Raw genomic sequence first — 21,639 nt, 5'->3', positions numbered from 1 at the left:
CTCAGCCACCTGACCAGCCCTGTTTCCCAAAAGTTGTTCGAGATTCCCTCTTCCCAATCAGGAAATCGACATACTGCTTGATAACAACTTACCTGAAAACACATAAGAAATTCTACCCAATCCAAGGCAGCCCGGGTTTACATTAGAAAAATTAAAATCCCCCACTATGACAACCTTATTGCTCCTGCAAGACTGCCCAATTGCCCTGCATTTCCGTTCCTCTAAGTCCCATTCAGTATTTGAGGCCTCTAGGACAAGAGCAATAAGGTCACCATTCCCTCTTATTTCTTTGTTCTACCCACAAACATTCACTGAGAAGATCCCTCAGTTATTTCATCTTGGACTACGGCTGTGATATGCCTCTTAATCAAATATGCAACTCGCCTTCCCTTATAACCTTCACGCCCATCCCAGTGAAAATACATATACCCCAATGCATTAAGCTGCTATCCTGTCCTTTCCTTAACCATGCTTCTGCAATGGCCATAAAATACCAATCCCACGTGCAACTTCATGTGTGAGGTTCATGGGCCTTATCTGTAAGCTTCCCAATCTCTGTAAACCCCTCGAAAACCTGCACCCCTACCAAATTTTGTCAGACCCACCAGCCCCAAAAGTCTCCCTATTTCTGTAATCTTCTCTACCTTTCATCCCACTGTAAATCTCTCCAACACTGCAACACTCCCTCTCTCTGTAACTCTCTCCAGCCTCTAAACCTCTGCTTATCTCTGTAAACTTGTCTAGCCACTACACTCCCACCATTTCTGTCAACTCTGCCAGATCTTACACACCTCCCTTTTTGTATAACTCCTCGAACCCGATACATCTCCTTATTTCGCTCAAATACTCCAGCCTCCACGCCAATCCTTATTCCTGTCACCTACTCTCGAACCTACTCTCCCTCCCTATCAATTTAACCATCATCAGCACCTGTCACAACTTCTTATTTCTGTCACATACTCCAACCCCTAAAAGTGTCTCTGCCACTGGAACATTTTTCTGCCTTAACACCTCGATAAGGCATTACATTTGGGCAAGTAAAGTCAGGGCACCATATATACAGAGTTAATGGGATGCCTTGGGCACTGTTAACAAATAAAATGACGTTGTTGCACATGCTCATGTGCATACTTCCTTGAAAGTGGACGCACAGGTAAACAATATGGTGCAGAATGACCTGGGCACGCTTGTCTTCACTGATCACTGCATTGAATACAAGAGCTCGGATGTCATTTTGCATCTTTACAGGATATCGGTTGGGTCATTTTCAGAAAACTGCATTCAGTTTTGTTTTGTCATGATGGGAACTCCCTCAAGTTCACCTGGGCCATCTCCAACACGTCCCTCACCTTCCTGGGCCTCTCAGTCTCCATCTCAGGTAACCAGCTCGAAACCGATGTCTATTTCAAGCCCACTGACTCCCACAGCTACCTAGAATACACCTCCTCCCACCCACCCTCCTGCAAAAATTCCATCCCCTATTCAAAGTCCTCGCCTCCGCCGCATCTGCTCCCAGGATGAGGCATTCCACTCCCGCATATCCCAGACGCCCACGTTCTCCAAGGGCCGCAATGTTCCCCCCGCAGTGGTCGAGAATGCTCTTGACCGCATCTCCTGCACTTTCTGCAACACATCCCTCACACCCCGCCACAAACGCCCCAAGAGGATCCCCCTCGTTCTCACCTACCACCCCACCAACCTCCGGATACAATGCATCATCCTCCGACACTTCCGCCGTCTACAATCCGACCCCACCACCCAAAACATGTTTCCATCCCCACCCTTGTCTGCCTTCCGCAGAGACCACTCTCTTCGTGACTCCCTTGTTCGCTCCACACGCCGCTCCAACCCCACCACAGTCGGCACTTTTCCCTGCAACCGCAGGAAGTGCTACAGTTGCCCCCACACCGAGTCCCTCACGCCCATGCCAGGCCCCAAAATGACTTTCCATATGAAGCAGATGATCACCTGCACATCTGCCAATGTGGTGTACTGTATCCATTGTACCCAGTGTGGCTTCCTCTACATTGGGGAATCCAAGCGGAGGCTTGGGGGTCACTTCGCAGAACACCTCCACTCGGTTCACAGTAAACAACTGCACATCCCAGTCGCGAACCATTTTAACTCCCGCTCCCATTCCTCAGACGACATGTCCATCATGGGCCCCCTGCAGTGCCAAAATGATGCCACCCGAAAGTTGCAGAAACAGCAACTCATATTCCGCTTGGGAACCCTGCAGCCCAATGGTATCAATGTGGACTTCACAAACTTCAAAATCTCCCCTTCCCCCACCGCATCCCAAAACCAGCCCAGTTCGTTCCCTCCCCCGACTGCATCCCAAACCCAGCGCTGCCTGTCTCCGCCTCCCTAACCTGTTCTTCCTCTCACCCATCCCTTCCTCCCACCTCAAGCCGCACCTCCATTTCCTACCTAGTAACCTCATCCCACCTCCTTGACCTGTCCGTCTTCCCTGGACTGACCTATCCCCTCCCTACCTCCCCACCTATATACTCCCTCTCCACCTATCTTCTTGTCTCTCCGCCTCCCCCTCTCTCCCTATTTATTCCAGAACTCTCTCCCCATCCCCCTCTCTGATGAAGGGTCTAGGCCCAAAACGTCAGCTTTTGTGCTCCTGAGATGCTGCTTGACCTGCTGTGTTCATCCATCTTCACACTTTGTTATCTTCAGTTTTGTTTTACCTGCCGTGGGAAATATGTTGTTCTGTTCGAAAGGGTTCAGAAAATTTTCACCAGGATGTTGTTCGGCTTTGAGGGTTTCAGCTGTCTGGAGAAGCTGAATGGGCTCGGGCTTTCCTTCCTGTCATGTTGCAAGCTGAGAAGTGACCTAATAGAAGTATATAAAATCATAGGAGGCATGGACAGGATGAATAGTAAAAGGTCTTTCTTTCACAGAGTAGGGGATACATTTAACGTCAGAGTGGAAGTTTTAAAAGGGGCCTGAGAGTCAATTTTTTCACACAGATGGTGGTGCTTCTGTGGAATGAGCTGCCAAAGAAAGAGGCAGAGAACGGTACAATTATTATTCTTAAAAGGTATTTGAATGGGTCCATGAATCAGAAGGCTTTTGAGGGATAGGGGTCAACTGCTGGCAAACGGGTTGAGATAAATTTAACGGATCTGGATACGTTTGATCAAAGGGTCTGCTTCGGGGCTACAGACACCCATAACTCTAACTCTGTCCTTCCTACAGTCCCGAATCTCTGCACTATCTCTGTAACATACTCTAGCTCCTGCATCCCTCCCTATCTCTGTTACCTCATGTCGACTCGACGCTACTTACACGTCTGCAACCTTCTACAGCCTCTCCAAACTCCCCAAGCTGTTACCTCCAGCACATACGACGCTGCCTATCTCTGTAACCTCCTCCAGCTGCTGCATCCCTCACTATCTCTTTCACCTCCTTCAGCCCCTGTTACTGTACCCATCTCGATACATTCCTCCATTCTTAAAGAAGTCTCTGATTGATGGAAAGTGCCTTTAAAAACCCTGAAAAATCTTCAACGAAATTGTATGTGTTGTTCTGTTCTGAGAACTATTAGCCTCTTGCTAAAGGACACATCAATCAGATGTGTATCTGGATGGAGATTGAAATTTCAAACATTATGAACTTAAAGGGTTTGACGAACAAGGTGGAGGCGGGCAAAATTTTAACTGAAGACCTTCATCCCTGAGCAAATTCCCGCAAATCTCCCTCTATATCTTCATTATGGATTAACGAAGATGAATAACTCCTGAAAGCAGGGTTGATCAGACGCTGTCAGCAAAATTGCCTTATCGGGTCCAACTCTGACTTTCAATTCCACTTTCAGTCCTTCATGATGTCACGCCTGATGAGTTGCAGATGGTTCCGTCAGAACAAGTCAGCGAGATTGTATTGGCATAGCACCTTTCACAAACTCAGCATGTCCCCACTTGTTTTACAGGCAACGAGTTGCTTTATTCTGAATAAACACCGTAAGTACGGTGGATGTTGTTAATTAGGAACAAAAACAGAAGCTGTGTATTAGCTCAGCAGGTCTGGCAGCATCTGTCAAATAAAACATCAGAGTTAACGTTTCTGGTCTGTTGACCCTTCCTCAGAATTGATGGCAGCTAGGAACATCTCGATTTATGTGTCGAAGACAGGCAGGGGGATTTTATTTTCCCTGTACTCATTCACGTTCAGAGGACGATGCTTTTCGGCAGGATTTATGCCCAAGGAGGGCAATTGACAGTCAGCCACATTGCTGTGGGCCTGGAGTTACATTCAGACCAGACCGGGTATGGATAGCAGCTGCCTTTCCACAAGGGCATTACTGAGCCAGATGGGGTTTTCCTGAAAATCAACAAAAGGTCCATGCTTTCCACCAGTTTCCCCAATTCCACATTTTCCGATCATTGAATTCAGGTGCCATGGAGGGATGCAAACGCTGGACAGTGACTTGTTCGATCGATGTCCAGGTCAGTGATATAAACACAGGGCCGTTGCCTCCGCATGGGGCACGGGATAAATGATTCCATAAAGGTTAGAGTCTAAAGAGAGAGTGCAGCAATTGGATAGATGAAGGAGTTTGTAATGATCTGGCAACAAGAACGAATACCTGTTCATGGGGAATGTTCGTGACTAAAGATAAGAAGCGTGTAATGGCAGATTATATGATAACAAGGCCTGGTGTACGATTTCGGGGTCTAGGACATGGGGGAGTTTTGGACTTAACATTACTGAACTCGGTATTGAATCGGGAGGGCTGCAGAATGCCCAAGTGGAAAATGAGGTATTGTTCTTCCAGCTTGTGCTGAGCTTCAATGGAAAACTGCAGCAAGACTGAGGCAGAGGTGTTAGCGAGGAAACAAGTTGCTGTGTGACAGTGGCAGGAAACTGGAAGCTCATGGTCTTTTGTTGCTATCAGAATGGAGATGTTCTGCCAGCAGTCAGTCAGTATGTGTGAGTGATAATGGGAACTGCAGATGCTGGAGAATCCAAGATAAATGTGAGGCTGGATGGACACAGCAGGCCCAGCAGCATCTCAGGAGCACAAAAGCTGACGTTTCGGGCCTAGACCCTTCATCAGAGAGGGGGATGGGGTGAGGGTTCTGGAATAAATAGAGAGAGAGGGGGAGTCAGTGTGTGCTTCGTTTCAGCAATGTGGAGGAGACCACAATGTGAGAGGTGAATGCAGTACATTGGCTTAAGGGAAATATGTGTAATGTGCTGCTTCACCTGGAAGTTCTATTTGTTCCCTTGGAAAGTGAGGAAGGAGGAGTTATTGGGTAGATGTTACACCTTTGTTAGTTGCAAGTGGAGATGCCTTGGTGCTCTGGGGGATTGTTGCGTGTGAAAGAAGACTGGACCAGGGTGTGCAGCGTGAATGGTCCCTGCGGAAGGCAGACACGGGAGAGGAGGGGAATATATGCCTGGGAGTGGCGTCTCGCTGGAACTGGTGGAAATGGCATCTGTTAATTTTCTGGATGTCGATACTGATGGGATAGTAGGTCCAGACGAGGGGATCACTATCGCTGCCGATGGACCAAAGAGATGTGTTCAGGGCAACCGTGCAGGAGAAGGGTTTGGATCCAGTTCATGTCCCTGTCAACAATGGTCTAGGGGAATTCTGAGGTTTCCAGTCCCAATTATTAGCTATTGACCCTCGAAGCCAGATCGCCTCTCATCCTTTGTCTATCCAACTGCTCTTCTCTCTCTTTGGGCTACATCCTTGATCTTGACATTGCCTCCTGACCCATTCCACTCCCTATCATATGCCTATAAACAGACACATTGCTAGCTCCCATCAGATCTGAGGAAGGGTCATTGATCCCAAAGCATGAATTGTGTTTTTTCCCTTCACAGTTGCTACCAGAACTGCTGAGGTTTTCCAGAAACTTCTTTTTTTGTTCTTTATTTACAACATCCACAGTTCTTTCAATCTTTATTCCTTATTTTGCTCCCTGCCTCATCTCTTCCAGGCAATCCCACCTTGAAGAAGTTCTGCTCTTCTCTCTGATGAAAGTTGTGTTCCAATCTTTCTTCTTGTCCACTGATGCTAATTCGACTGTCATTCTCCCTGTTTAACAAGTATTTTCTAAAACTCATTTTCACAGCAATATCACATTCCCCAGTGACTGCCTCTGACTCAGACGCCACCCATGTGGATTCCAGTGAAAGTTTCCCTCCTCATGCTTTGAATCCTCCAGGAATCACAGATCTCTCTGTGACGTTCAACGTTCCACTGAGAGCTGCTCTTGCCACATCCGGACATCCAGTCTCAACTCCCTGCGGCGTCCCTTGCATATTCTTGACATTTCTCTCCAGCAGCATCACAATAAAATGGCTCAGGGTTGCATCACACTGCAGTTCCAGTCCATCAGAAATCTAATTTGTCACGTTCACACCTAATGTTTTCTTTCCCTTTCAGGCAGCAAGGCCCACAAGGTGCAAAAAATCACGGTGACCCATGGCCCTCTGTAATCTTCCTGAACTCTCCTTTCCTTTGACTCAATCCCCTCCAACAACCCCACTGTCTGTTCAGTATTCACCATTCGACCTGGACTTCTGTTCTCTGATTCTGAACGTTATATCTTTCACAAAACTTGCAGATTTATTACTCAGCAACCCCTCTGTAACATATTGCAGGCAAGGCATAATATCGAGCTTTTCTTCCAAGATATTTACCTCCATTCCCATTTCTTTGTACCGGAGTCTTCTTTCCATCCCAAAGACCCCCTTACCCAATTCAATCATTCTCCCTCCACCTGGACCCCAATCTATGGACGTTTATCCAGCCTCGAACTGTTCATTGAGAACTGTCGATGTGACATTGGATGCCTCAATTTCTCTGCTTCTGTCACCAAATCCAACAGATTCCCCTCCAAACTAACTGCACTGCACATGCTTAGATCCCTGACTTTTTTGTAATTAGGCCTGCAGATAGGGATGGTGCTGTTTTAATCTGGCATACGGACATCTACATTTTAAAGTCTCAATGTCGGCTTTCTGATACAGCCTCGTATCTTCCATTGGACCATGACCCACCCTGACACATCAAGCCATTGTTTCATCTATGGAAACTGGCCTCCTTTCATACGGTGATCTCTCTCCCTCCTTCCGTCCCCCACACTCCCTCCAAGCTAATAGTCCACCAGCCCTGCATCACTCGCTTCCACACTCTTCCAAAAATGCAGAAACAGAACTTTCCGGGCAGGTCCATTGTTTCAGCACGCTCCTGCATCACAGATATCATCTCTTCCCACCTTGACTGAGGCTTGTCTACCCTGGTCCATCCCCTGCCCACGTATATCCGTGATTCCTCTGACACTTTGTGCCAGTTTTAAACTTTCCAATATGCAGGCTTCAGCCACCTCCTCGTTACAATGGGTATACAATCACATTACACGTCTAAACACCACCACAATGTTCTTAAAGCTCTCTGGTCCTTCCTAAGCAAATGCCTGGGCTGTTACCAACTACCACTACCTTCTTCTGCTGGGCCTAGCTGGTCCTCACCCTCAACATATTCCCTTTCCACTCCTCTCATGTTCTTCAGGTCAGAGGAGAGGACATGGTGCTCATATAGGCCCCTTTTATTCATTTGTGTCAGTGTAGTATGTGGAACATTCCCTGTTCCAGTCTTATTCTGCCCCTCACACACAATGATCGAAGCATCCTCACTTGAGTGGTCTCATCTGGGCTGAATGGTCGCTTTCAATGTTTTGTATCCCACATAAACTCACGTTGTCAATCACTTTCATCTTGCACATTATTTATCAGGACAAGATACAATAATACTACATTTCAGAGGGGGCAACAATTTGTAACACAGTAGTAAAGGGCAACGATTGGATATCTGTCAGCACTGCCTGGCTGAGGCATTGCCAAAGAAAATGCACTTACTCCTATGAAACAGCCCATTCTTCCCCATGATTACAACAAGATCCAATGCCTAAATATTGACATGATCATTCGCTCCTGCCACTCTGTGAGGAATGAATTCGATGCAGTAGATGCTCTTTCAAGAGTAAACAGGGATGTTTGTTTTGGCTTCAAAAGGCCAGTTTCTCTCCTCCGCACATGTGTGGAGCCAGCATGCATCAGGAAGCTACTTTCCAAACCCGAATGATAATCCTAAATTGTCTGGCAGTGTAATTCATAATTCAGTTGGGATTGTTAAACCAGTTCCTTTCATCTGTGGAATCTCATCGCCGTCTATTCTGTGTTTTGCCCACATTTATTGAGTTGGTTCAGGATGGTGCCCATTGATTAAACAAAAAGAGATGCACTGTTTGATGCAACCCACCAGTCATTAAGAGCAGCACATTGCATTTGGCAGCAGTTACGCCTGATTGCTCTTGGTTCTTCCACATTGCAAGATGGTGTGTCACCTTTCCCGTTCCGCACAGAGTCTATCAGTGCAAGCTGCGTGACTTTGTCAAATGGACACAAGGATGAATCCAGATGGGACCAGAGAGCAACAGTGGTGTCATCCCTCTTTCTAATTCAAATTTAGCCTCACAAATTATCATATGGTGGGAGTGACAGTGTGGAATATATCTCAGTATCAGTCCTGGCAATAGTGTTTGCTTAAAGAGAAGTCAAAAGTGTCAACAGGACACAAATCCACTGAAGGAGCATGAAACGAGTCTGAACCTGTGAGAATCCTTGATCACCTTTCGACTCTTTAGTCTTTAATATTTTCCCAATTTTGTTTGGCGCCGGGAAGCTTGAGCTAAAGATGACTGTTGGATTGTGGGTAGCAGTTTGTAAGGAAAGGAAAACAGACGAAACAAGGATTGGTTCACCTGAAGCCACGCCTGGGAGCTAAATTTAATTGGCCGGCAAAGGGGCGAATACCTATCAATTGTTTGAGGCAAATCTGCAAAAGCCCTAGTGCTCATGCAGATGTCAGATGCTACATGACATTTGGGAAAGAGCGCAAGAGATTGTCAATCTTTCAGGGAGTGATCAGAGTTTTAGGCTGTGTGTCCGGCATGAAAATTTGTCTCTTCCATGTCGACTTTCCTTATTAGATTTTGGAAGTTAGTTGAAAATCTAAACTAAGTTATAAATATTACTGTCTTCATTTGAGTGAATTGTAAAATGAGACTTTCAAGGAATCCCCATAGTGTGGAAACATGTTGTTTGACCCAAAAGGTCCTCACTGAGCCTCTGAGTATCATTTGCAGACAAACTCCCCGACAACACAACTCTCCTCCAATTTTCGGAATACCATGTGCAATGTAGGATGGACAATCCACAGAAGCTACACAGCTTTGGACTGCAGGAGGAAACTGGAGTATGCATTGGAAGCCACAAAGACTCAATGTGCAAATGCCACACAGGCAGTTGCCCGAGCGTAGAATCGAACCCATGCCCCTCACAATGTGAGACAGCGGTGCCAGCAACTGTCCCACTGTGCCAGCCGTTAGACTCACAGTTTCAGCAAATCAATCACGAAACATTCATGGATGTCTGTGGAATGATACACCATGAAATCAATTTTAAAAATTTGACTAATTTTGTTACTTTCTTTCATTTAACCCTTTACTGTGTTCATTTGTCGATCTGTCTTTTGTATGAATGGGGCTGGAAACTTAGGGTTTTTCAGTATAATAGATAAGCCATTTAATTTGTTCCTCAGTTTTCCTCTCAGAAATGTAATATAATACTTTTTCAATATTAAACATTTTGTTTAAATGATTTTTAAAAATGTCATTGTTGATAACTGATGCTTCACCAAGTCTGGGATCAGTCATTCAAAATAAGCGATGAGGGATCACAGGCATTAGTTTTGAGGATCTTTAAATTTTTAAATTTAATGTGTTGTCAATACAGAGATAGGAAAGCTGATTTGGATTCATTGCCTCTGTCCATATGTTGAAGATGGCACAATCAGCTTTCCTATCTCTGTATTGACAACACATTAAATTTAAAAATTTAAAGATCCTCAAAACTAATGCCTGTGATCCCTCATCGCTTAACACTCTCTGTTATACAGTGTAACAAACAGCAGATACAGAAAGGGCAGAAAGCTGAAATGGATTCATTACCTCTGTCCATATATTGAAGATGGCACAATCAGCTTTCTGCCCTTTCTATATCTGCTGTTTGTTACACTGTATAACAGAGAGTGTTTTGTTCCCAGTCATTGTTCTTCGGCTCAGACCGGGAATTCAAAAGGTAACAGCAAACAAGCTAAGTCTCCAGACTGTCCATCAAGCGGTCTGCAAGGGCAAAAGTGCTGCACAGGAGTGTGCTGCACTGTTCTGAGTTCTTTCTTCTCGGAGACTTCTTGCTTTCTGAATCCTTTTTTATGTTTTATTATTATTTAATAAATGTTCATATCTCAGTAAATTCATTCTGTCGTGTCTTCAATTAACTGCATTTAACGGTATCTGAAAAAAATGTACGCACTTTGTGACCCAAGACACACCGTCCAAACCATGAAAGGGCACAGGGCAGAGTCAGGCCGCAGATTGGCGTCTCCAGCAGGTGAACAAACTGCTCATGTTTGCTGCCCGAAATAGCGACGCCCCTTAACTGCGATTTTGCCATGTAGGCTGCAGCGTAGTAGAGAGGGGGAGAGAGAGAGACAGAGAGCAGTTTCAGATCATGCCGTAATGGAACCCACAGCTGAATTTCTGACTGATAGTTTTCCGTCTAGTGCGAGGTTATTGTGTGCTTATGGGAGGGAGGAAAACTGAGGCAGATTTTGTATACTTGGAAGAAAAGAGAACGCCAAGTAAAGGGGAATGTGAACTGTTGAATCAAAAAGGATTGCAAAGTGGGGGAGAAGACGATACATATTCACTATCATTGTCATGGTAACATGCGAATTTCACCAGGTAAAAACTCTCCCAGACAAGCAAGCTGAAGTTCGCCCTTGGACATGTACACATTGTCAGTTCACACACAGTCAGCATTACACACCATTCCTTTACTGCAGCAGAAAAACTTCCAGCTGGGGATGAACACAAACAAAGAACACATCATCCAGCCTCATTTCCCAGGCCCTTTCCAAATCAATGAGATAGAATGAAAACCAGACACCCTCAGGGTGCGTGATGCAGGAACTTGAAACAGAAGGAAGACATTCCGCTCTCCGATCCCGTTCAGCATTCAATCTGACCGTTCCTTTGTGTCATGTCCTCACTTTCTGCCTCGAAGTCTTTATTATCTAAAAACAAAACTATCATCCTATTAACTGGCCTGGAAAGTAAGAAAGCGAGAGAGAGAGACAGATTGACAGTGTGCGCAGCAAGACCAATAATACCGGAAGGTGCAGGGCGGGGGATGGGCGGGAGGAACATGGCAGCACAGAAAGGTCCTACTGACAGAATTTATTCCCACTCCACTTCATTCTTTGAATGCACTTCCACCAATTGGGCCCAGCATCGCTGCCGATCCCTAATTGACCCTTGGCTTCCTCCAAGAGTACATCTGAGTTGCCCCTTCCTCACATCGCTGTCTGGGTCTGTCGTCATGTGCAGGCTTCGACCGGAAAAATGAGGGGAGATTAATTTCCCCCATTTGTGAACTCCTCGATTGTATTTTTGTTTTGGCTAACATTCAATGGCTGTTGTGACAATTTCCGCGAAACAGATGTAACTCCAGATTTGCTGATCAAGACATTGATCAACCCAGTGTTGGGATTTAATCCATGGTGTGCATCTGCACAACTCCTTCACTTCAGCTTTAGCAAGTACGTTAACATTCGTAGGAAACGAACTACAGTTCCTCAGTTCAAACTAGGGATATTGGTTCTCAATATACATTAGACATGCTGAAAATGTCCTTCACTCTGGGCTACATTTTATCCTTCCTTCCACAGTTGATTATGGCTGATTTGAACCTTCATTGCCAGGGCCAATCAGAAGACGCCTCTGGGGGTGCTGCACTCACTCAGTACAATAGAGGCCAAAACCTAATTCATGAGGGCAGTGACTTGAGTCTGATGGCGACACCGGTTGAAATGTGCGTCAGTTTTCACGTCTGTGCAAGAAGAAAAGTACGAAGACGATGTCAGACGATGGAATTTGAGGAAAGTGCAGTCACCGAAACGCAGTGAGATAGAAAGGAAGGGTCCAAATGCAAGGTGGGAGAGGGTGAGATAGAGAATGTGCTTAAGGGAGAATCAGATTGTGATAGAGGCGGTTGGATGGAGTGACTGGACAAGGAGGAGTGTGAGAGATGGAAAGAAAGGAACATGGAATTTTTTCGGTGAGGGAAGTGTGTAAGAGAGGGCCTGTGAGTGATGGAGAGTGAGGGGGACTGCAGTCAGCCAGATGGAGAGCGGCAAAGAGTGAGAGGAGGAAGTCCGGAGACAGTGTAAGAGAAAAGATGAGAGAAAGAGAGACAGAGACTGATAAGGAGAGGAGTCTCTGAGACATGGAGTGATGGAGAGATGTCTGAGAGAGATATTTATTTGGAAAAAGGTGGGAGATGGAGACGGTACAGAGGGAGAGAAATAGAGGGAGGGAAAGAGATGAATGAGATTGACAGACGGGAAGAGAGAATGTGTGTGACAGAGGGAGTGAGACAAAGATAGAGAGACAGGGAAGGATATGGTCAGTAAAAGAAGGATGGAGAGATAGAGAGTTGAGGAGAGATGGAGAGAAAGTGAGAGAGAGTTGCTCGTGGGAGAGGGTATTAAGTGAAAAGAGTGTGACCAAGAGAGAATATCGGTGAGCAAGGGGAATGTATGCCAGAAGGTCAGCGAGAGACAAAGTATGGGGGGAATTGTCAAGTCAGAGTCAGAGAATGCGGGTGAGAGGGACAGATAGAGGATGACACTGGGGGAAGCGTGAGCGACAATGAAACGGGAGAGACATGCTGAAGTTTCATGTTCAGTGTTTACAGCAGAAGGGAGTTAAGTCACACAGTTTGGCAGTGTCCAGGGACCAGCAAATCTGCAGACCCGGTAGCTCCATCTCATGGCAGACGACAGCACCTGCAGGGGTTAAAGCCAGTCAGTTCAGCGTAGCAATGGTTAAACATGTACCACAGTGCCACCACGTGGTAGGAACGAAGAGGAACAAGGAGTGTCAGGGCTCAAACAATTTTCCTGACAATCCACTGGGGATGAATTTGGGAAAGAAGAGGAGTCTTTATGGTCCTTCTGCTTGTGAACACAAGTTTTCCAATCTGCAAACATGTAACTCCGAAAACCAGGAAAATTGATGCCTTCATCTGAACTGTTCGTGTATTTAGTGCAAATGCAGTTGATGCTCCCTCTGAAGGTGGCCTGACAGACGATGTCCCAGTTCTGACAAAGGGTCACTTGACGCAAAACGTTAAGTTTGATTTCTCCTTAGCGATGCTGCCAGATCTCTCAATTTTTCCAGCAGCTTCTATTTTTATCCCAGCTTCACTCGTAGGTCTTTCTGCTGAACTGGATGGATGTGGAAAATAAGTTGCAAATATTATGATTTGAGATAGCACAGGCCTGCAAAAGCCGACTTATGGCAGAATGTAAGGTAAGACCATCAGACCATAAGACATCGGAGTGGAAGTAAGGTCATTCGGCCCATCGAGTCCACTCCGCCATTAAAATCATAGCTGATGGGCATTTCAACTCCACTTCCCTGCTCTCTCCCCTGAGTCGTTGTCTCCTTGTGAGATCAAGAATTTATCGATCTCTGCCTTGAAGACATTTAATGTCCCGAACTCCATTGCGCTCTGTGGCAATAAATTTCACAGGCCCACCACTCTCTGACTGAAGAAATGTCTCCTCATTTCCATTTTAAATTTACCCCCTCTAATTATAAGGCTGTGCCCACGGGTCCTAGTCTCCCCGCCTCATGGAAACAACGTCCCAGCATCCACCCTTTCTAAGCCATACATTATCTTGTAAGTTTCTAATAGATCTCCCCTCAACCTTCTAAACTCTCATGAATACAATCGTAGGATCCTTAGCCGTTCATCGTGCGTTTAACCTACCATTCCAGGTAAGTGGTGAGTGATGGGAGAAAATCGTTATTCACAGTGTTCCACAACTGGTGGGCTGAAGACATTTTGCAGGCCTAACCCTGCAATCACAGCGCCTCCCAGCAGTTGGGCCAGTGAGAGACATTCATCACAGCAGCACCGAGAGTTCGGGTGGTGTTATATAGCAGTTAAATCTCACCCAGCAACAGAGATCACAGTAAGTTTCAGTTACAATGTCATCAGCAGCAGGGATGAGGAGATATTAATTAAAATGTAAGCCCCACATTGCGACATCCCAGCAGGGATTACTGTGTCGATATACTGTATATTCGATACACCACCAGCCAGCAGGGTTGATGATATTTATCAGTCAGAGTTTCTCCAGCCAACGGTTTGAAAATAGACATCATTCACATAGTTATAAGAGCGAGAAATTGAGCAGATGCAGGGACTGTCTGAAAGTATTCAGCTCAACATCTGAGCTGGAATTGTTGGTGATGATGATGATCAGAGCAGGGAATCCTGGCAGCAGTGCCACGTCACTGAGGCAGAGATTGTGCCAGGAACACAGAGTTTGGTTGTATTCCTGAAGCATGAACACTTGCTGTTTTTATGATTGCTATAACTAGACCAGGATCTCCTCGAGGACAGAACATCTTAGAACATAGAACATAGAAAAGTACAGCACAGTACAGGTCCTTTGGCCCACTATGTTGTGCCGCGGAATAAACCCAATCCAAAAATAAAATAACCTAACCGACATTCCCCTCAATTCACTGCTGTCCATGTGCATGTCCAGCAGTCGCTTAAATGTCACTAATGACTCCGCTTCCACAACTACCATTGGAAATGTATTCCATGCGCTCACAACTCTCTGGGTGAAGAACCTCCATCTGACGTCTCCTCCATATCTTCCTCCTAACACCTTACAACTATGACCCCTCGTGGCAATCAATCCTGCCCTGGGGAAAAGTCTCTGGCTATCGACTCTATCCATGCCTCTCATTACCTTGTACACCTCTCTTCCTCCTTCTCTCCAGACAGAAAAATCCGAGCTCAGTCAAACTCTCCTCGTAAGAAAAGCCCTCCAGTCCAGGCAGCATCTTGGTAAACCTTCTTTGCACCCTCTCCAAAGCCTCCACATCTTTCCTATGATAGGGCGACCAGAACATGACACAATATTCCAAGTGTGTTCTCACCAGGGTTTTGTAGAGCTGCAGCATAACCTCTCGGCTCTTAAACTCGATCCCCCTGTTAATGAAAGCCAAAACACCGTATGCTTTCTTAACAACCTTATCCACCTGGGTGGCAACTTTGAGGGAGCTACGCACTTGAACACCAAGATCCCGCTGTTCCTCTACACTGCCGAGAATCCTGCCTTTAATCCTTTCTTCATCATTTAAGTTCGACCTTCCAAAATGCATCACTTCACATTTATCCAGGTTAACTCCATCTGCCATTTCTCAGCCCAGCTCTGCATTCTGTCAATGTCTCACTGAAACCTGCAATAGCCCTCGATACTATCAATGGCACCTCCAACTCTTGTGCCATCAGCAAACATACTAACCTACGCCTCAACCTCCTCATCCAAGTCATTTATAAAAACTACAAAGAGCAGAGGCCTAAGAACAGAAACCTGCGGGACACCACTCAGCACAGACCTCCAGGCAGAATACTTACCATCTACAACCACTCTCTGCTTCCTGCCAGCCAACCAATTCGGAATCCAGACAGCCAAATCACCCTGTATCCCATACCTCCTGACTTTATGAATGAGACTGCCTTGGAACTGATTGACGTCCTCTTGTACAGACGATGACCTCTATTAATATAATTTAATTCTATTGTTTAACGAACTCAAAATAACATAGTACTATTAAAGCATAATACATTTTACTGGTCTTTCTGTGTCAATTGTGCTAAAGTGGAGATGGTCGAGAGTGTTGAATTCCTAATCATGATGATGAATGGCAATTGGTCTTCATCCACCCACATTCATACTAATATCAAGAAAACACACACAGCTACAGACCCTGTTTTTAAATTTCTCGGCATTTGTGCCTTTTCTGTAATTTCATTGCATTGTATTCTTCACTCTGTTCTATTACTGTAATAAACTTTGTAAGCTATGCTCTGCCTGTGGTACATGAAAAACAAAACATTTCCCAGTGCCAAGGTAAATGTAGTAGTAATAACGCAGATCAACAAAATCTGTTTCAATAAAAAAGTACTCCAGTGACTCATCGCTACCTGTCGGCAGCGATGAGAATGCGTCGATAACAAACACAACAGCAACAGGCCCCCCAGCGGCAGGGATGAGAAAATATTTCAGTCACAGTGCCGCCTAGCGATTGGCATGACTATATATATCACTCACAGCGCCACCGGGCGGTACGGATGAGAATGCTGCTCACCTTCAGCAAATGTCAAACCTGGGCTCTGAATCCATGAACAGGAAAGTCTCTGCATCGACTCAGCATGTTGCTATTTTTTCCAGTGCACCCCATTTCTCTCAAACGCAAGTCAGGTAATTTCCTCAGAAATGAAAACAACAAATATTGTGAATGGATTCCCTGCTCTCTGCCCACTGCACCCTCACCATCTTATCCCCACCCCACCTGGCAATCCATCTTATCCGTGTGGTTTCAGTCCTGGACATACACAGAGAGCTCTGTCGGTGACAGCAGCAAAAGGTGAAATTGCTCTGACGCCGTCCCCAGACCTACCTGAACGTGATCAGGATCCAAGTCGGCAAGTTCCATAATTTCACAGCCCCTGAGCTGGAAGAAGACAGCCGTGGTCACAGTCAGTGCAATGTTGTGTTCCCTGGATATTTCCTCCAATTTTCTCTTCAGATTCCTGACTCAGAATGAAACTCAGTTCACCTCCAACATTGGCTTGAAGCTTCAGTTATTAATTTCATTTGTTTTCTTCATCTAACATTCCCACTGTCTCAGGGTACATTCTGAGTAACTTTAACTTTTCATCCCGAACTGCACATGACCAGAACTTTAAACTCCTGGTTTTGTGCAGGTTTGATTGAGAAGGATTATCAGACGTTGGGGCAGAATTAGGCCATCCAGGCCGATGTGTCTGCTCTATCAGATAGTGAGATGGTATCTAATCTGATCATGCTCAAAGCACTTTCATTTTCTTGTTAACGGGGTGAAGTTGGAGTTAGCAGTCATCATGTTTCTTCCCTTCTGAAGGAGGCAGAAGCCATCCGTATGCTGTACTGTCATCCGGCCCCAGGAAATCCTCGTTAAATTGTGGAGATTGATGCCATGCGGCTAGATATTTGCCCACTGCGTAATTTCATCAGTTTCTGTTCCGGTTAAAGACACTCTTACTTGGCGATGTTGTCTACTCTCTACAGTGTGTCTTATAAGAGCATAATATCTAGGACAGGAGCAGGCCAGTCAGCCCCTCTAGCCTGTTCCACCATTCAATACCACCATGGTTGATCGCAACTCTACTCTCCTGCCCGCTCTGGATAAAACCCTTTAACCCATTCTTCATGAAAAATCTATCTTGCCCTCAAAGTTACTCAGGGACCCGGCTCCTATTGCTCTTCTGAGATTCACAAGCTTTTGATAGAAATCATTCCTCCTCATCTGTGTTTTAAAACTGTAAACTCTTGTGGTAAAACAGTGATCTCTCTGTCTAGATTGCCCAAGGTGAGAGAACATCTTCTCTACGTTTAATTTATCAATCCACGACAGCATCTTACACAACTCAATTTGTTCTCCTCTCATTTGTCTCAATACTAATGAGTGCAGGTCGAAAGTGTTCAGCCTATCCTTGTAAGGCATTTCTTGGCTCTTATCGGCGGGGTTAACTTGCTCACCATTTCGCCCAGGATTATTATGCTCATGTATAATCTAACTATGTTGAAATATATTTCCCACTCTCATCAGAACCGAAGATGTGAATGCGTTTGTCCTGTGTTCGGGTTTGAGTGTGTGCATACATGTCCCTCTCCTCGAGTGCAAGTCTATAAACACAGAAAACATTGGAAATGTAGTCGACCATATGGTCCACCAGGTATACTCTGACATTCTCTTTAATGATGGATCAACCTCTGCATCGATGACGGTCTTCAGCTCTCCGCCATAATGTTCTATGCTCTTAGCATCCTGAAAATTTCTTTCTACAATTTATTCAAAATGTTCGCCTCCTCAGCCTCCTGTGTTTGACAATTCCACAGGTTCCCCATTCCTCTGCGTGAAGGAATTTTTCCCAAACGCCCTACGCTGAACCTGAGAATCTCTTCCCTTGTGCTCTCGATAGATGTGTGCAAAAGAGTCTGGGTGAAAAAGAAATGTGTGTGAGCCAGCAAGGGAATCTGCGTGTGACTGTACAAGCGAGAGTGGCAGAGTTGGTGTGAGAGTGTGTGCCAAAGAAAAAGTATGAGTCCATACATGAGACAACGAGTGTAAAAGAGGCCAGTCAGTGTGAGAAAGCATGTGTGTGAGCAAATGTGAATGAGTGAGCCTGTGTGAAAGAGTGAAAAGCATGTGTGCGAGATACAGGGTGCGTGAGCGAGTGAGAAACACAGAGCGTCCGTGCAAGAGAGAGGGCAAGTTAGAGGGTGTGAGTAAAAAATAGTAAGTGTGAAAGTGTGCGGGAGTGAGAGTGTTAATGTGTAAAAAGAAAGTCTGAGTGTGTGTGATAGTGTGTGAGAGCCAGCATTAGCGAGAATATGTGTAAGACAGAGAGGGGTGTCAGGTTATGTCACAGAGAGAAAGATTGAGTGTCTGAGCGTGTGAGTGAGAGTATGAGAAGAGAAATTGTTAGCGTGTGAGAGAGTTAGTGCATGAGAGAGATTTTGAGAGAGGGTGTGTAAGAGAAAAGGGGGATTTAGAGAAAGTATGTTCGAGATAAAATTTGTGTGCATGTGGGTAAGAGCGTGTAAAGGAAAGTGCGAGTGTATGAGAGAGGGCATGTGTAATACAGAAAGTGCACGTGTGTGAGAGAGTGAGGGTGTAACTGCGTCACGGGAGAATTCAACAGAGCACATGTAAGAGAGCGAGAACTTGTAAGTGTGCATGAATCTGCATGGTGTGCAGTATGCAGGTGCGACTATGTATGTGTGTAGATGTGGAAATAGGGTGTGTGCGTGTGATCCCACGTGCATAGAAGAAAGCTTGAAGTGTTTGATTGGAAAAACCTTCATAAAAAATGTTAAAAGGAGACTGCATTGCCGACGATGATTTCCCAGCCCCATGTCTGCAAACAGGCAACGGTTAATTCTTGGCATTTTACAGACCTCCCAGGGTTGGGAAAAGTGGCAATTGGGAGTGAGCTCAAAAATGCAACTTGCGGACTGTGATCACCAACTCCACCTGAACACAGATGGTGCATGAAAGAATCCAGGAATTCCCACATGAAAACAGAGAGAGTGGATGCATCCACATTCCGCAGTTAGCTGAAACTGTGACTGAAGGCTATATCTGGACGCTCAGAACCCACACACCCACGTGAGGCTCTATCAAAATCTCACTATCTGCTCTATTATCTGTTGCAAGTTCCTGTTGCATTGGCTTCCACATTCCTCGGCCCTCATGACAATGACTTGCTTGGTTAAAAGGAAAGACCTTCTGATTTTTACATCCGCTCACCATGCCAGTCCAGTTACCAACCCTCTCTCCAGGAGGAACAGTCTCCACTGACTGCCTCGGCCTATATCCAAAATGAGTTTCCCTGAGGAAGTAGGTACCGGTCAGTCTGAATGAGGTGGGACAGGATAAAGACACCCCACTCCAAAAAAATCTCATTGTCCGTCATTCAGATGCTGAGTTAGTGTGTGGTTGGGAGTAGGGGCATAAGTCTCACTGGGAACCTGTTGCAAGTGTGAAGCAGTTTGTAGGTGGGTGGAATACGGGACCTGTGTGCCCGTGTGATTGTATGTGAACACATAAAGCGCTGGATTATGAAAGAAGGCTGAGAGAGAGAGACCCCTCTGTGCATTTCCTGTTTATGATAATCAGTCTGCTGCCCTGGGATAGTGTGTATATGATACAATACACTTGCTATCCACTGTTCATACTTAGATTGCACTCAGGTATAGAGTCCAGGTCACCCAATTCTGTGAAAACTACTCGAAAAGGTGCTGCCTTTGACAAGATCAATGGCAAAGCTGGGAGGTTGAATTTATCAAGAGACACTGACCAGACTGGTACAGTTCACTCTCGAAATGAGAACACAGGGACAATGTGTGTTTGCGATTTTAAAAATTCTAAAAATTGGATGGAATGGACCATTTGTTTACAAAGTCAAACTTGGTCAGAAGCATCCAGCCCCAATGAATTCAGACAGGAAAGCAGGAGAAGCTTCCTCCGGCAATGATGTCAAAAGACTCCTTCACACAGGAGAGGTGGGAGAGGATGGGGTTTCAAAGCTGCAGGGAGCGCGATGGAGAACAAGAGGTTTGGTCCCACAGGGACTGGGGTAGAATCGAGTTCTCGTCTCCGAAAGGAAGTGGTTGAGGTGAATTTTAATGATGTACATTCCTGTACCGTGATTTGATGCACTTCTGTGGACTATTGTTACAGATGTAAACTATCCATTGTTAAGACCTTCAGTGCTGCTTTCAGTGTTCAATAATAATGAACAGTCATTTCTTTGGTGCCATTTCGTATTTAATCAGAGCTGTGTTTACACAAATTTCACAAATGCAACTTGTTCATAATCTAGAAGGGGAGATTGGTCCCTAGACTACCCATGGGATCAATTGCAGCAGGAAACTCCTGCTCCCCAATTGGAACAACCATTTCACTCCTTTCCTCACATACTTCACTGTTCAGTTTGATCACCAAATACTGACATTACTGCAGAAATTACATGGCAAAACAAAAGCAAACAACATAATGCCGCATCGTACACAGTGACTGACATTTGCATTTTCTGCCTCAGAGCTAACAGTCGCTGGAGCTGATGGTGTTGAGGAGAGGCGAGGTCAGTGATCCGTGCTTCACACTACAGGAATATCTGGAACCTTTCTTCCAGTCAGTGGCCGTGACTGTCAGGTAACTGCTCAGGCTGTAGCTTTGATCACTTTCTGGGGACACGGCGCTTGTGGTCACCCCACTGTCTGTCTCTTTCCCATCCACACTCCAGAGGACCTGCACTAGGCCAGGCTTAAAGCGACTCACCAGACAGGACAGAGTGGCCGATCCCGTGTCTATTTGTTCTGGGGAAGGTGGGAGCAGAATTACGGATGGTTTCCGATCATCACTACCTGTGTGTGGGGAAAGAGAGAGAGGTAGAGAGAAGATGATATGTATGAAGAGAAACATTCTCACCTGTGTGTGCAATGGAGAGTTACTAATAGACAGAAGACTCAGAAAGATAGAGAATTGTCAATATAATTATCTGACCTGCATGTGAGAGAGAACAACTTTGATATGTATATGTTTACGTAAGACTAACTACCTGATGTATATGTGCAAGAATTATAAATATCTGTAAAACTCTGACCTGTCAGTGTGTGTTACAATGAGTGAGTGAAGTATTAATACAATTCCCTGCCTATTTCATCTCTCTCTCTGTGTGTGTGTGTGTGTGTGTGTGTGTGTGTGTGTGTGTGTGTGTGTGTGTGTGTGTGTGTGTGTGTGTGTCTGTGTCTGTCTCTGTTTGTGTATGCATGAGTGTGTGACAGAGTGTTTGTGTGTTTGTGGGCGTGTGTGACAGAGAAAAAGCGAGAGAGTGAAGCTAGGAGCT

At 45.5% G+C, this 21,639-nt stretch overlaps 1 gene segment (V, D, J or C); it reads right to left on the bottom strand.

Moving 5' to 3' along the window:
• Window positions 1-20,549: 20,549 nt before the first annotated feature.
• LOC125449804 (Ig lambda-1 chain C region-like) overlaps window positions 20,550-21,639 on the bottom strand; it is a 4,590-nt gene continuing 3,500 nt past the window's right edge. The window contains 1 exon segment of the C gene segment in view: window positions 20,550-21,157. Within this exon segment, the coding sequence occupies window positions 20,835-21,157 (323 nt within the window).

The sequence above is a fragment of the Stegostoma tigrinum genome, chromosome 47, assembly GCF_030684315.1.
Source record: "Stegostoma tigrinum isolate sSteTig4 chromosome 47, sSteTig4.hap1, whole genome shotgun sequence".
NCBI lineage: Eukaryota > Metazoa > Chordata > Chondrichthyes > Orectolobiformes > Stegostomatidae > Stegostoma > Stegostoma tigrinum.
The sequence above is the reverse complement of the archived record's forward strand: the minus strand, read 5'-3'. Positions and strand labels throughout refer to the sequence as shown.